General features: G+C 36.1%; 1 protein-coding gene across 1 annotated transcript; it reads right to left on the bottom strand.

Annotated features, from left to right (window-relative positions):
- Positions 1-5,844: 5,844 nt before the first annotated feature.
- On the bottom strand, positions 5,845-7,312 carry LOC139868201 (protein JINGUBANG-like). The gene is made up of 2 exons (XM_071856531.1): positions 6,824-7,312; positions 5,845-6,546 (listed from the first exon to the last, which is right to left on the bottom strand). The coding sequence occupies exons 1-2, from the start codon at positions 7,310-7,312 to the stop codon at positions 5,845-5,847; spliced, it is 1,191 nt and encodes a 396-aa protein (XP_071712632.1).
- Positions 7,313-17,203: the final 9,891 nt, after the last annotated feature.

The raw sequence follows: 17,203 nt of genomic DNA, 5'->3' as shown, positions 1-17,203 counted from the left end.
TGAGCACTTGATAACCATACTTAACATTTTCACGTCGCATATTCCCTTTAATATGAAATCTTACTACACCGTACCAAGTGTAGTCACAAAACGAAGTACTGTGCAACCGTTGAATACTGGTCGTCCAGTCCGGTTGGGGTTGTCAGGCCCGATAGATCTATCAACAGGATTCGCGTTTACAATACCGCTGTAAATATTAGTTACCAAGCTACAGGGAAGTATGCCAGTGGTACAACTCAACGTAGAATATATTTTTCAGTTACTTGTGTCCATATCGTAAAACATAAAATACATGTATTCTCATCCCGAAATATTTAGAGTTTAAAAGTGGGACTATATACTCACTTTCGTCTTGAAGATATATATATAATTTGACTTGGTCTCCGGTTGATATCACGAACCTATCCATATATAATATATCAATACCTTTTCTTTTTTAAACAAACGTCACATATATATACTTGTTATACTTTTAATACTTTGAATAATTCCTTAGTCCGTAGTTAGCAGTTCGTTGTTAGTAATTCAATTTTAATGGTTCATTTTTAGATGTTTAATATACCCGCAATGAAATAAATAAAACCCCCAACGAAATAAATAAAACCCCATCGTATATGTATTGGTCGAGATTAATCTTGACCCATGGTACCGGTGTTGTCAAATGACGTGTTGCGTACATAAAGTACCGGTGTTGTCAAATGACGTGTTGCGTACAATCATGGGATCTTATGATTAATCTTCTCGTGTTGCTTACGGGTGATCCTGAACCATATGAAATTGAATTATGAGTACATATATATAAAATATCATGTTATCTTGGAAGTATGTGATTTTATGTAAATTTTTCCAATGAATCCCGAAGTTGAAAATGTCTAGGATAGCCAATTTTGTTTCGGTCATAGTTTCTTCGTTACAAGTCCGTTTTCGTTGATTCAAATTGCCATCTTCTTGGATCGAGTTCTTCTTTAAGACTATGAACTGTAAATACCTTGGTTTGTATTCAAAATCATACGGCATAGGTGAAAGTTTAGTGAAACATATGAAGTTAAACATTTTTGTTACAACAAAATCATTTAATGACCATTTTTCCAAAAATACTTATACTTTGAAAAACCAAGTTTTACCTTGTTAAATTAACATATAAATAAGTTATATTACATGTCTTGAAGTATTTTAAAAGTTAAGTTAGAAGGATCTATTTAGTTTGCAAACAAGTTTGAAAACATTCAAACTATGTTCTTGTTGTTAAACTTTTGTACCACAAAATAAGATAGCTATATATATATGAATCGAATAAGGTTATGAACATAGATTCTACCTCAAGTTCCTTGGATAAGTTTGCTGTAAAAGAGGAGTAAGAAGCTAGAATCAAAAGGGTGATAGAAGTGGATGAAAGATTGGAAGTAAGTTGGTGTTCTTGGAGGGTTTTCTTGAAGTGTTTTTGTATGGTTTTCTTATGGTGTTTTAGTATGGTTTTTGAAGCTAGATCTTCTTGGAAACTTTGCTGAATTGATTAAGGGTTTTAAGGCTTCAAAGTATGTGTGTGTTTTGCTAGAGAATTTGAGATAAAATGAATCAAAATGATGGAGTACTCATACTCCTTAAAAACGTGGGAATGGGGGGACAAGGACAAAAATTTCAAGTTATGATTTCATGTATCTAGCCTTATTTGTGTCCAAGTTCAATTACCTAGCTCTAAGGGCAGTAACAAGAGTAGGTTTGGTGGTGATTTGATGTGTATTTACTATTAGTAAATACGTATAGAAGCTAGGTATGATACGAGTATAAATACTCTAGGTATACGTATAGAAATTTTGTGAAAAATGGAATGAGAATTCAAATATAGTTATCTTTTGTGAATACACTTATATGGTTTTATGTATTTAAGTCTTTAAAAGTGATTAAATACATTACTTATACAATATATGTATAAACATTATATGTCTTAAGTATTTATGTCAAATAACGTTACGTATAGTTATCGTTTTGAAAACTTAAGTTAGTAGTTTCAAAATACACATATAACTTGTTGTTATTAATATAAAATGAGGTATTAAAACATTCTTTAATCATGTTAAATATGTATATATACATATATATACACAAACGTATAATTATCACATATTGTATGGTTCGTGATATCATCGGTCAAACTAGACGGTCAAACGTTGTGTAAAACTCTTTTCGAAAATATCAGTCTCGACAATTTGGATTGCTTATCATGTTGGCAAGGTTTAATTTATGTAAATATTAATCTTATAAGTGTAGAATGATCGAAAAAGTGCGGGTCGTTACACTGTGCTTTGACTTCTGCTGGAAGGAAACGATAACAATGCTCATACATAATATCGACACCGCTGCCAGTGTCAACATGCATGCGCTTAATCTGGATTCCGCAATTAGGGATGCGACATTTGACGATAATGGGCTCATTAATTGTATCAATTGACATTACAGGAGGGAAAGTGATTGGGAGAAGCTCTCAATCCTGGTGATCATTGTACTTTCTCCGCTGGCTGATTTTCTCTGCGTCAACCATATTAATGGTTAAGTCGGCATTTTTCGCTTTGTCAACTTTCTGCCACGCGAAAGTCTTAGACTTCGAAGCCTCTTCTGCGGCCTTTCCCTTATCCTTTTTAGGTGGTTTTAGATGATCCAATTTGCCCGCGCGAAGCGCTTCCAGAACCTGTTCCATCAAGTTTTTACACCGATTGGTGTCGTGACCATAATCGTCATGAAATTCACAATACTTTGTTTTGTCCCGCTTGCCAAATTCTGTAAGCGGAGTTGGAACCGCGAAGGTCGCGCATATTGGCTCCGTTGCCAAAATTTCCTTGGGCGTTTTGGACAAACTTTTGAGCAGCGCATAGTTCTGATTATTGATGCCGCGCTGATTATTGTTTCGATAATTGCCACTTGATTTCCCTTTATCATTCCTGATAGGACCACCGCTAGGATACCTTCCGCGAGAGTTGTTACCACGATTTTGATCGCGCGAACGATCATCGTCGTCCTTCCTCTCGTTGCGTGAGCTAGCTGTTGGGATGTCATTATCTTCGCCACTCCGCATATAGTCGTGGCATTCATTAAGCGCCTCAGCATAAGTTGTTGGGACTGTATGGCGCAGACGCCTTACCAGTGTTGGATGACGTTCTGAGTTTATACCATGTATGAGTCCGGAAATCTGTTGCTCTGGTTTGAGATCTGGTATACGCAGGCACTCATTAGTATACCTTGTGAGAAATTCGCCCAAAGATTACTTGGACTTCTGCACGATGTCATGGCATTCACTGTGAGTGCGCTTGCGTGGTCTCTGATTCTGATATTGCAGTAAAAACTTTGTCCACAGATCCATAAACCCGGCAATACTACCCGCCGGCAATTTATTAAACCACTCACGGGCAATACCCTGTAGTGTCATAGGAAATATCTGACACGCAACCGGATCCACCCAGCCCTGAGTGCGCATTGCGCCCTTGAAATGCTGTAAAAAATCATCTGGATCGGTCAGGCCATTGTAAGTACCCAACGTGCTAGGTATCTTTGGTGCTGATGGAAACGGATATGCGGTTATATGCGGAGGAAACTTGTCAAAGTTAGTCGGTAGCTCGAAGGGTGGTTTAACAGGATCCCCTTTCAAGTTCGCAAAGAAACGCTTCATCATGTCCTGAACAAAGTCAGGTTGTGAAAATAAGTGAACCATATCAGGAGGTGCGGCCTGCATGAATTGACTTGCAAGATTTTCCTGTCCTTGAATATTTTGCCAAGGTTGACCCTGCGTCTGCGGATATAACCAAGACTGCTGCGTTGAAAAAGAGGGATGACTTGAAGACGCAGAGTACACAGTTGGTTGTAAAGGAAGCGAAACCTGTGGCGCAGATATCTGCGAAACCTGAGGATACACACTTAAAAGCCCAACTGTATGCGCTGTGCTTTGCTGCTGTGCTGTTATCGGCGCCCAATGAGAGTTTGCATCTGGGATGACACCAAACCCCCAACTATTAAGTAACGCCTGCGCATCCGCAGGAGTTAAAAATTGCGAAACTGGGCGCGGTGGTTGCCAAGGTTGCAACGGTGTAAATGACGAATTCTGCTGAATGCTCTGCGTATGCAGAGGTATTGAAACAGTGGTACTGTAAATAGGTACCTGGCCGCAGCAAACCACATGCGGCCCCGTTGTTCCACCGCTAGTGCCTGCCAAGACGACCCTTGGATCCACTGACGAAAAGTCCAACCGCGTGGTTGTGATTGGTGAGTTTGCTCTTGGCGGTGTAACCCCGTCTGAATATATCGGCTTGTACCTCTGAAAGGGTTCGCCGGATATAGGTGGAGGGTACATCGTGTACCCCGCCTGAATAGCCGCCCCCGTAGTCATAACCCGTGTCTGTTGACTACCAGACGGTGCGTTCTGAATATCTGTTTGGGTATGTTCCGATGATTCCTCGGAAGTCATGATACTGTTAAAGAAAAAATTCAAAAATTTTGTAAATAACGAGTCATACAATTCAAAACCTTAAAAGAAAAAGCAATTAAACAGTCTTGAATTAATTCGACTCTCAATGAAAGCACCACTTGATCATGCATATTTTAACCGTAGGGTTTAATATGCCTGCTCAATACATAAAGAGGGGTTTAAGGATCTTAGAACGTGGCTCTCCGGTCCGGCTACCGTGAATAACCCTGGCCGACATGATGATGTCGGCGGGGTGGCCAAGTGATTAAGTCCACCTCCGATAACAGTCGTCGATCAAGAGGCCCCAAATAAGGTCGTAGGTACTAGCTTACAAAAGACTAACCTGTTAACCTTGAAAAGATGCTGAATGATGCTGCTTTACGTAATGTGTATCGTATGTGATGGTTACGTAATGTGCCGTGTCTGGTAAGTGATGATTAGGGTTTGTATTTATAGGCGAACCCTAAATCTAGAACCGTCCCAGATCATGATAATCTCATCCATAACTGACTCCCTCGAATCACGGATATAATTATGGAAAAGATATTTACTTGACAGCTAAGCAACCGCCGTACCGGGAACAAAGGCAATCGCACGCCGCATACCGCACACAAGAACACGCATACGCACAATAATGATTGCCCGCATACATATGTGGTGCGCCTGCGGGTTGCGGTATCATTAATGAGTTACTGAAAATATCAATAATAAGTACCAATTTAACACATTAGATATACGACGTCCTCAAATAAGAAATCTTTAGTTAGCGGTGTGAATGTAAACTGCCAATTAATACTTAGACGTTCAAATCTATATATATCTCAGAAAAACCAACGGGCATTTGGCTCAACGGTATCTTGGTGGCCCTCCAACCAAGAGGTTGAGGGTTCAAGTCCCATTTGGAACATATTCGTGGTTGTAATTTGTAAATATTCGTGTTAATGGTGTGTGAGTTTGTCTTTCAAAAAAATATATACAATTATATATCTCAGAAAAGTACAATATAATAGATAATTTTAATTTTATTACCCATACAAGTCATCATCACTAAATCTATAAATGTATGGAAAAAAAGGAAAAAGTAAGAGGATTATATGGGTAATCTTCATTACTTAATTAGGATTAAATCCAAGATTATAATGATAATACAAAATACCATAAATATGTCATTTTTTCACTCCTCTTTTACCGTCAATTGAAATTGTGACACCTTACACTACCATCGAATTAAATATATTAATGTACAAACAAGCAGGTCCCACTAGTAAACCAATCTCAACCGTCCACTCACAACAAAAATAATAGCATGAGCAAAAACCAATAACCAAGCAACCAATCTGGAACAAACAACTCATGTAAAAGTCAATATGTCAACATACAACGGTCAACGGTCAACATCCATTCTCCGACACACTCCATACTTTAACCGATTTATCCAAACTACCACTATAAACCACCCATTTCCCACCGGAATAATTACTCGATTCCGCCGCTTCCTCCACCGCAAGACACTTCACCGGCCCATCATGTCCGGTCAAAACCGACAAACACGTGTGCATTGACCCATCCCTTTTCCACACACAAATACTCTTATCCGCCGATCCACTAAACACAAAATTAATTCCAGCAACCGCAAGACACAAAACCGCCAACTTATGTCCTTTAAGTACTCTCCTTTTTCCCAACTCGTTTTCCCGCTCCCAAAAACTCACAATCCCATCCGACGATCCACAATACACGACCGAACAACGACCACATTTCGACACAACTAACGATGTAACCGCACATTCTTGATCCAACAACGTTTGTACGTACATATGTTTCATGTTTTTTCCTTTTCCTTCTCGCTTCCATACTTTTACTGACCCTTCTGCGGATCCTGTGAATACTAAACCATCGTCTGTTGACACGACTGAGTTGACTGCGTCATCGTGCGCCTTTACTGACTCCAGACATTTAGAATTCGACATTTTCCATACCTTAAATGTTCTGTCCCATGATCCTGAATAAAGTAAGCCTTCTTCTTCGTTTACACTTAGGCATGATATCGCGTCACAATGTTTGATCCATAACGCTGTACGATTTCGCTTCACCTGGATCATAATGCATATAGAAATAATTAGTAGAAGTACATGTTGTTAATAAACATATTTCACTACAACATTAGTTAACGTATTTATACACATTCCTAATTTAAGTTTTATTTGGTTTGTATCCTTTTTCCAGAGTAGTAAGAGCACTAAATAATTCCAAACTTTTTTTTAAATAATTAATAAAGTTTATAGATATTTTTTAAGCCAATAAACGAATTAAAATAACAAATATATATATCATAAACATATACTCCGTAGTACTTTATGAAAGATATACCTCAACATAATTTTTTGACTTCATGGAACTTTTCAAGATATCAAAAAACGTAGGAAATGTCCCAATGCGTTTATGAATTTTTGGATCTTTTAAATTTGATTTCCAAACTCGAACTTTTCCATCTTGATGTCCGGTTAAAATCTTGTCACCGGATATAATAATTGCCTTAACCAAACCACTGTTTGATTTAAACGTTCCGAATAATTTCATGTTTTTCCAAACATGAATATTCTTGCTATCGGATCCGGTATAAAGAAGCCCACCGGAGGCGGCCAACGAATAAATGTGGCCTTCCTCTCGAACCAATGAACCTATTAGACCATTTTCGGGTATGGACCATGAAGATTGTTGGAATGGACTAGTTTGGTTCCATGGTGACATCATCATTGGTGAACCATCATCGCTAGAACGGTTCGATTCGTAGTCATTTTCGTGGTTGTAGTCATCGTCGTCATCGGCCACGGAGGCTTGTTTTGAGTTTTTAAACATTGATAGATTGATTAGGCTAATTTGTTAATTATAGTTATTATATGTGTTGTTAAAAGCAGTAGATATGAATAAAATGTGGGTAGTTATGTTAAAAGATTATGAAGATTATGAATAATGAATAATGGAAATTTGTTGTAAAGGGTTTTGTTTTTGTGATGGATGGTGGGGAAATAAAGTGAAGGAAGATTGTTGGATGAAGGGTATAAACATAGGAAGGATACAAGGGAAAAATGACACGTGTTATTAGATTGATTCGAGGAAAAACATAATCAAGAATGATTTTTGGTGGGTCGATCACTTCTGTCTCCCTTTGTTGCATAAAATGTTACTCTACATTATAATATTAGAGCACAAAGAGAACTCATTTGGATTTGGATTTTTGATGATATTAATTTTTTTTTTTTTGAAAGGCAACCAAATAATTTATTTATAAAAGAAGAATGTACAGAGAGATACTTACAAGAAACTATAAGCTAAATCTATGGAAACAATGCCACTAAAAATGTACAGTATATAATTCTACGGTGTTTGTATTTTAAGGTAAACCGACGGATCTATTAGCCATTGATTCCAATCAAAGGTGAGATGGTATTAATATTAATAAATCAAAATAATGAATTCAAAAAATAAATTTATTAAAAGTGGTATTTTCTTACGACAATCTTTAATTTTGTCATTAATGCGCATTGATAGGTTGCTCAAACTGGTTATTATTGACTTTCTAACGACGATTATTGAAATGTACTTTAACGACAATCAAACAATGTCATTAAAAAAATTTGTAAAAGTGATACAACAACAACAATACCCAATCCCGCACATGCGAGGTATAGAAGAGATGAGATGTAGACAATCCTTTCTCTACCCTAAAATAGAAGAGAAGTCGTTTTTCTAATCACGAGTCGAGAAATAATTCTCCACCCACAGGAAGGGAAAGTCAACCCCCTCTCTACTCAACGGTAGAAAGATTGCTTCTGTGAGGACCTCCGGCAAAAAAAAAAAAAAAAAAAAAAAATTAATAGAAATCTATAAAAGTGATAGTATATTTCAATATATTTTACTTTAATCTTAGAGATAAATACTTCAAGAAGCACTTTCTATCATCTCTCAATTACAAATCTAAATATCTATTCCGCCTAGAAATTAGGCGGATTAGGAGAAATATCATGGTTGAATAAAGTAATGTCATGCGTACCAAAACGTACATGAGAAAGTTGAAAATCTTAGGCGGATCAGGCGCGTTATAACATGAGAAAGTTGAAAATCTTAGACAGATCAGGCGCATTATATGCATTTAGGCAAAATTCAGGAATCGTGCCAAAATACTTTGTCCACTGCAATTCTTCTTCAAAACTAGGAACCCGTAAGGGAAAAAAATAAAGAAACAAGAAAAAAAATATAATAACACAGTGTTCGGGTTAGACGTCGTTCAAGAACGCTCTGCTCAGAATGCTTTGTCTGACGACCGGCCTGCTTGAGCTGGAACAGTGAAAAGAAGTCAATAAATATTATATTTTGTTTCATGAGTTCTTGTATAATTTTATAAGTTGTCTTTCTAATTGGATTAAAAGAGTTTATGAAATATATAGTTTGACATTTTTGTTAGAAGTGACGTACTCAAAACCCTGCTCGGGTCAGGGTAACTGATTCAGTAAAAAATGAAGGCGATGGCCTGAATGTTGTCTTCCGAAAGCCAACGACTCAAATTTCTTGAAGCGAGAAGTTGGCGTGGGAACTCTGATTCCATATGATAGATGCATTTTATGGTCTCAAAAACTGTAAAATCAATCAAATTCATAATCCATTCTATCTTTGGGTTAAGGTGATTTCTAGTATTTATGGTAGAGATGGTGGGCTCGACGTATCTAACCTTGGCATGTTAAAAAAACATGGCTCCACTTGGTACAACATCATCAAAGTAGCTAGCGACATTGATGCAATAGGAGTAGGGATGGCAATGGATGTTCCATTCATGGACATCCACCCGATCCGATCCATTTATAATGGATATGGATGATGTAAATGGACGATTAACGGATATGGATATGGATATGGATGATCTAAATATTTTGTGGATCGGATATGGATGACAATTTATCATCCATGGATATATCCATTATCACCCGAAATACATCTATATATACATATATACATGCTAAAATATATGCATATACATCTACATATTGATATTCATATACATATAACCTACAAATTGTTAAATTATTAACGAAAATAAGAGTTGTGATAGTCACAATTATTAAATTGTTACTAACGATAATCAAAGTTACATATTTAGATTAGTTTAAAAGTATATTTACTTATATTATAATGTATTTTGCTGAATTGCTGAATTAAATTCACAATCGGCGACAAATTACAATCAAAACATGTTTAACAAATCAAAATTTGTAATAATCTATATTAAATTGATAAAATCGTCGTTAGATTAACATTTCATTTGATATCCACCGGATATCCATTAACCCGATTAATCCATCGGATATGGATATGGACGGATGAACTGAGATTAAACGGATATGGATATGAATATGGATGAGCAAAAACTAAATGGATATGGATGTGGATATGGCATCATCCGATCCATATCTCATCCATTGCCATCCCTAAATAGGAGTGGACTTCTCGACATCTTTTTGCAGGATAATCCGTGATGGTAACACTACGGAATTCTGGTATGACTTCTGGCTCGGTAACTACCGATTACGAGATAAATGCATTGGATCTGAAAAAAAACTGCTTATTAAACAGCAGAATCACTGTCAACGATGGCTTGAGTTCGGGATCATGGAATTGGACAAGAAATCCTCGAGGTAGAGCTTTAGATGATCTTGCGGAGCTTAACAGTCAGATTGGCTACTTCACATTCAACAACAACGTTAACAACACAGGTAACAACAACGGAGATTCGTGGTCCTGGAACATGGATAATAACGGGATTTTTGTAACTAAAACTTTAGCATCTATAATCGACATAAAGAAATATCCACCATCAACACAAAAACCAGAGACAATCCGCAATCCAATCGTACCATTAAAGGTTCAAATTTTTAGTTGGAGAGGTAGATTGAAGCGCCTTCCAGTCAGGAATGAACTCGACAAACGCGGGATGGACGTTGATTCGACACTATGTCCCATTTGCACCAATGAAGTTGAAACCGTCGATCACATGCTAACCAACTGCAATTCGGTTAAAGTAGTCTGGCAAAAACTCTATCGTTGGTGGGGTCTGAATACCCCTAATTCTTTTTCCATCAACGAGAAATCAACAGATATCAACAACTATACTTTAACTACTTCGGGTATAAGGATATAAAATGCTTGTAAGTGGATTTGTGGTTACATCATATGGAAACATAGAAATCTCAAAGTCTTTCGCAACAAAGATTGGGTTACTTCCTCCGCCCTATTCGAAATCCAGCTTTGCAGTTACAATTGGATATCTAAAAGAGCAAAAAAGTCAAGTTCTACATGGTCACAATGGCTAATCAACCCGATCTCATATTGCATCGACACAAACAAGACTGATATTGGTTGATTGCGTAGCAACTACACTATACTTAGGCTTCATATCCGTGGTCTTTAACGTTCCCTTTTTGTTTTCTCATTTACTGTTTTTACTTGGATGGCATTCATTGAGTTTATATCTCGTTGTAAAACGGGTGGGGTTATCGGCTACTTTGTTGCTGCTTGATCAGCACTGTATCCATTCCCTATTCTACTTGCGTTTATGCAAGTTCATGCTCTGGGTTATGATCTTCAATATATTGTCTCTATAGTGATAGGATTTTTCTATTTGTATAGTTATCATGGGGAACATACTTGTAACATTGGTTCGATATTAATAGAATTTTTCCTTGCTTTTTAAAAGAACATCTTTAAAACTGGTCTCTGATCAGCTCACACCCGTTAATTGGTAGTTGCCTTGATGCATTTTGTCCATTATGTTATAATAATGATAAAATAAACACTCGCATTAATACACTAGAAAGCCTTTTAATTGATCAAATTCCTTACGTGTGCCATGACGCATTTTCATTCCTGGAATCCCTGATGCAAATATTATTATAAACTATAGTTTATATTACGTTTTAGCAATGGTAATGCTAGAAATTAAATAAGTGTTTTCCAACTCAAACTTTATACTTAAAGTGAAAAGATTTGTTTGTCTTACTTCAAAACACTACAGAAACACGCCAAACAAGATATTATCACTATAAGTTTTGTATATTAATTCTCACCTGCTGAATAGCAAGCCTAAAATTTATATATACTATATATTTTTAGTACTTATGTTGACAAAACAATAAAGTTAACTCGAAGCACACAACGCATGTGCACTCCAACAATTCTCCTTTTGTTTTGTCATATCAAGTTGAGTTGATTCTTGTGAACTCTAACATACTTAGAATGGCTAAAGGTATATATCATGATATTCAAATACATGTCTAACATATATTGTACAACTTTCAATGGTTGAATAAGCTTATAGGATAATTCATTTAAACTACTTACATCTGAGTCAAATTAATTTGATCCTGAAATCTGGTATATTTCGTTATGATCTCAATAGTTACATTGCATCGTATATAAATAATATATATGGCCTTGGCCAGATACACGCTAATATGGACTAAGGCTAACATGGACCATAGCATATAAAATGTCCGTTAACATTCCTCTGCATTTGTAGCGGGAAAACTGGAGCGAAACTCATCGAATAAAGTAGTCGGAAGTCCTTTGGTGAAGATATCTGCATACTGGTAGCGAGACGGGACATGAAGAAGACGGAGGTGAACCCTAGTCACAAGATTTCGAAAAAAGTGAATGTCAATCTCTATGTGTTTGGTCCACGGATGTTGGACCGGATTAGATGTAACGACCCGCATTTTTTCGATCATACTATACTTATAAGATTAATATTTACATAAATTAAACCTTGCCAACATGATAAGCAATCCAAATTGTCGAGATTTATATTTCCGAAAAGAGTTTTACGCAACGTTTGACCGTCTAGTTTGACCGATGATATCACGAACTATACAATATATAATAATTATACGTTTGTGTATATATATGTATATATACATATTTAACATGATTAATAAATGTTTTAATATCTCATTTTGTATTAATAACAACAAGTTATAAGTATATTTTGAAACTACTAACTTAAGTTTTCAAAATGATAACAATACGTAACGTTAATTGACATAAATACTTAAGACTTATAATGTTTATACATATATTGTATAAGTAATGTATTTAATCACTTTTAAAGACTTAAATACATAAAATCATATAAGTGTATTCACAAAAGATAGCTATATTTGAATCCTCATTCCATTTTTCACAAAATTTCTATACGTATACCTAGAGTATTTGTACTCGTATCATACCAAGCTTCTATACGTATTTACTAATAGTAAATACACATCAAATCACCACCTAACCCACCCTTGTTACTGCCCTTAGAGCAAGGTAATTGGATTTTGGATGCATGCATGAATTATTACACAAAAATACAACATGTGAACTTGTCCATCATCATCATCATTCACGTTTTTATGGTGTATATATACATGATCATTTTGCTTCATTTACTACTTCAATTTCCTAGCTAAAACACACACTCTTTCTTACTCTCTAAACTCCATAACAACCCAGCAAAATTCCATAAAGATCTAGCTTCAAAAACCATACTAAAACACCATAAGAAAACCATACAAAAACACTTCAAGAAAACCCTCCAAGAACACCAACTTACTTCCAATCTTTCATCCACTTCTATCACCCTTTTGATTCTAGCTTCTTACTTCTCTTTTACAGCAACTTCATCCAAGGAACTTGAGGTAGAATATATGTTCATAACCTTATTCGATTCATATATATATAGCTATCATATTTTGTGGTATACAAGTTTAACAACAAGAACATAGTTTGAATGTTTTCAAACTTGTTTGCAAACTAAATAGATCCTTCTAACTTAACTTTTAAAATACTTCAAGACCTGTAATATAACTTATGTATATGATAATTTAACAAGGTAAAACTTGGTTTTTCAAAGTATAAGTATTTTTAGAAAAATGGTCATTAAATGATTTTGTTGTAACGAAAATGATTAACTTCATAAGTTTCACTAAAGTTTGACCTATGCCGTGTGATTTTGAATACAAACTAAGGTATTTACAGTTCATAGTCTTAAAGAGGGACTCGATCCAAGGAGATGGCAAGTTGAATCAACGAAAACGGACTTGTAACGAAGAAACTATGACCGAAACAAAATTGGTTATCCAAGGCTTAAATGACTTCGGGATTCATTGGAAAAAATTACATAAAATCACATACTTCTAAGATAACATGATATTTTATATATATGTACTTATAATTCAATTTTATATGGTTCAGGATCACCCGTAAACAACACGAGAAGATTAATCATAAGATCCCATGATTGTACGCAACACGTCATTTGACAACACCGGTACCATGGGTCAAGATTAATCTCGACCAATACATATACGTTGGGGTTTTATTTATTTCGTTGGGGGTTTTATTTATTGCGGGTATATTAAACATCTAAAAATGAACCATTAAAAATTGAATTACTAACATCGGAATGCTAACTTCGGACTAAGGAAATATTCAAAGTATTAAAAGTATAACAAGTATATATATATATGTAACGTTTGTTTAAAATGAAAACATATTGATATATTATATATGGATAGGTCCGTGATATCAACCGGAAGACCGAGTCAAATTATATATATCATCAAGACAAGTGTGAGTATATAGTCCCACTTTTAAACTCTAAATATTTCGGGATGAGAATACATGTATTTTATGTTTTACGATATGGACACAAGTAACTGAAAAATATGTTCTACGTTGAGTTGTACCACTGGCATACTTCCCTGTAGCTTGGTAACTAATATTTACAGCGGTATTGTAAACGCGAATCCTGTTGATAGATCTATCGGGCCTGACAACCCCAACCGGACTGGACGACCAGTATTCAACGGTTGCACAGTACTTCGTTTTTGTGACTACACTTGGTACGGTGTAGTAAGATTTCATATTAAAGGGAATATGCGACGTGAAAATGTTAAGTATGGTTACCGAGTGCTCAACCACTTAGAATACTTTTATTAAACTGATTATATACGAAATCTTGTGGTCTATATATATATTGCAGCCGGCATTAAACCTATATCTCACCAACTTTATGTTGACCTTTTTAAACATGTCTATTCTCAGGTGATTTCTAAAGCTTCCGCTGCATCATGTTGGATCTAACCAGGATCTTGCGTACGCATGTTTGTGTCAAAAATAAAACTGCATATCCAAGATGTTGTACTGTAAAATATGCTAGAAACCGTGTTGTTGTCATCATTTGTAAAGTTTGTAAGTCGAAGATTATCGCTAAACGTTAATCTTCTTTTTATTGTCTTAAGTTTGTAACAAAAATAATGGTTATGGTTTGTAATGTATAATATATGCAGTTTTCTTTCAAAAATGTCTCATATAGAGGTCAATACCTCGCAATGAAATCATACGTTATCTAACGCGTTCTTATGGTTAAGGACGGGTTATGACATGTGGTATCAGAGCGGTGGTCTTAGCGAACCAGGTTTGCATTAGTGTGTCTAAACCGATAAGTCGTTAGGATACATTAGTAAGTCTGGACTTTGACCGGGTTTGATTTTAAAAAAAAAAACCATTGCTTATCACTGTTGGTTAAAAATTCATATGTAAATATTATGTAAGTACTAATGGGTTAGTTGTTGTGTGATAGATGTCGGGCTCGAAACTTATTATCACATTCAGCGACTCCGAATCAGAATCTTCAGATTGTGTTTCAGTCATTAACATATCCGATGACGAAAATGGTATTTTTGGGGAAGACTCACAATTTCCAGATGAACCAACTATAGAAATATCGGAAAGTGAACCCGAGGAGGAAAGTGAACCCGAAGAGGAAAGTGAACCCGAAGAGGAAAGTGAACCCGAAGAAGAAAGTGAACCCGAGGAAGAAATACTAGAAATTACGAAAGAAAAATTCGATCAAGGAAAGAAACGAAAAGCGAATGAATTAGAAAATTCAAATCCCGAACTTAGTGAGAATGACGTAGCACCAATTCCACTCAACACTACCACCCCTATTCCCGCTATTCCTATTAGTGCTATCCCCGCATCTAGTTCTTCGGCTCCTCAGCCAAAACGTAGGCAGACAGCTAGGATAAGCGTTAGGCCATTCATTGGAACTAAACGCCCTAGAAAATAGACCGAACGATGCACTGCCGTATTAAGCCATGGAATCATATAATGTTTTGTATAATATTATTAGTGTGGTTTGCTTAAAGTTTGATGTAAGATAAGCATATGTAAAATAGCGAAGTATGAAATGCAATAATTTTCCATGGTTAAGTATTATTTAGATTGTAGTAATTGATTCTGTACTAAGCTATTAAGTATGAACATTAACGGGTAGGTACTACCCAAGATATAATTATAAAACGCTAATAAGAAGAAAAGGCTTTTATAATAATACCTGGTTCATATTATTAACAAGCTATAAATGTACTATAAATACATACTACATCTATAATAATCCATGTGAATAATTATTTTCTTTCATTAGGAAATGGCGCGATTGAACCGAATGACGGAACAAGAAGTCGAGAACTTCATCAACCAGCGAGTCAACGATAGAATGCTATGGGTCGAAGCTGCAAGAGCTACTGCAGTTAATCCAAATCCTCGTGTAGGATGCTCCTACAAGACGTTTCAAGCTTGCAAACCTTCATCATTCAGTGGAACAGAAGGACCTATCGGTTTAACCCGATGGATAGAAAAGATGGAGACGGTGTTCAAAATCAGCGGTTGTGATGAAAAAGACATGACCAAGTATGCATCGTGCACTTTACAAGATAGTGCACTCACATGGTGGAAGAATTATGTGAAGGCGGTAGGAGGAGATGTAGCTTATGATACTCCATGGGAAGAATTCAAAGCAATGATAATCACCGAGTATTGTCCAAGGAATGAGGTTATTAAGTTAGAAGATGAGTTACGAAGTTTGAAGGTGGTTGGTACTGAAATCACCAACTACAACCAGCGATTCATGGAATTAGTTTTACTATGTCCTGAATTGGTTCCAACCGAAGCACGGAAGATTGAAATGTACAAAGGTGGTTTGCCCAAAAAGGTCAAGGCAAATGTTACGGCATCGAAACCTAAAACAATTCATGAAGCTATAACCATGGCGAACGAGCTAATGGATCAGGTCATTTTGGACAAGAAAGCATTCAATACTGAGGTGAAGGTATTGGGGAACAAGAAAAAGTGGAATGGAGGTTATGATCGAGGTAACCAACAACAACCTTATAAGAAACAAGAAACCACGAAAGGTGCGGGTAGTGGTTCAGGCTTTGGTTACAAAGGACAAAGTCCTTTATGCAACCGTTGTCACAAACATCATTTTGGTTACTGTAGTGTGTTGTGCACTAAATGCAATAGACAGGGACATCTTGCTGAATATTGTAAGGCTCTCGTTACAAATGCAAATGGTAACAAGACTCCTGCCACCAACGCAAATAGAACTGCTTTGGCTAACATTACTTGTTTTGGGTGTGGAAAACAAGGTCACTATAAGAGCCAGTGCCCGAATCAGAATGGCGGACCTGCACGTGGAAGAGCGTTTGTTATTAATGCTAGAGAGGCACGAGAAGACCCGGAGCTTGTTACGGGTACGTTTACCATTAACAACTTATCAGCATCTATTTTATTTGATACTGGCGCCGATAGAAGTTACGTGTGTATAAATTTTTACACTAAATTGAATTGTTCATCATTACCTCTAGATGCTAA

The sequence above is a fragment of the Rutidosis leptorrhynchoides genome, chromosome 9 (assembly GCF_046630445.1).
Source record: "Rutidosis leptorrhynchoides isolate AG116_Rl617_1_P2 chromosome 9, CSIRO_AGI_Rlap_v1, whole genome shotgun sequence".
Classification (NCBI taxonomy): domain Eukaryota; kingdom Viridiplantae; phylum Streptophyta; class Magnoliopsida; order Asterales; family Asteraceae; genus Rutidosis; species Rutidosis leptorrhynchoides.
This window is presented reverse-complemented; position numbering and strand designations above follow the sequence as displayed.

Coding starts and splice junctions, on each gene's coding strand:
- LOC139868201 (XM_071856531.1), bottom strand. CDS start 7,312: ATGTTTAAAAACTCAAAACAAGCCTCCGTGGCCGATGACGACGATGAC. Junction 6,547..6,823: donor AGTCAAAAAATTATGTTGAG/GTATATCTTTCA, acceptor ATTATGATCCAG/GTGAAGCGAAATCGTACAGC.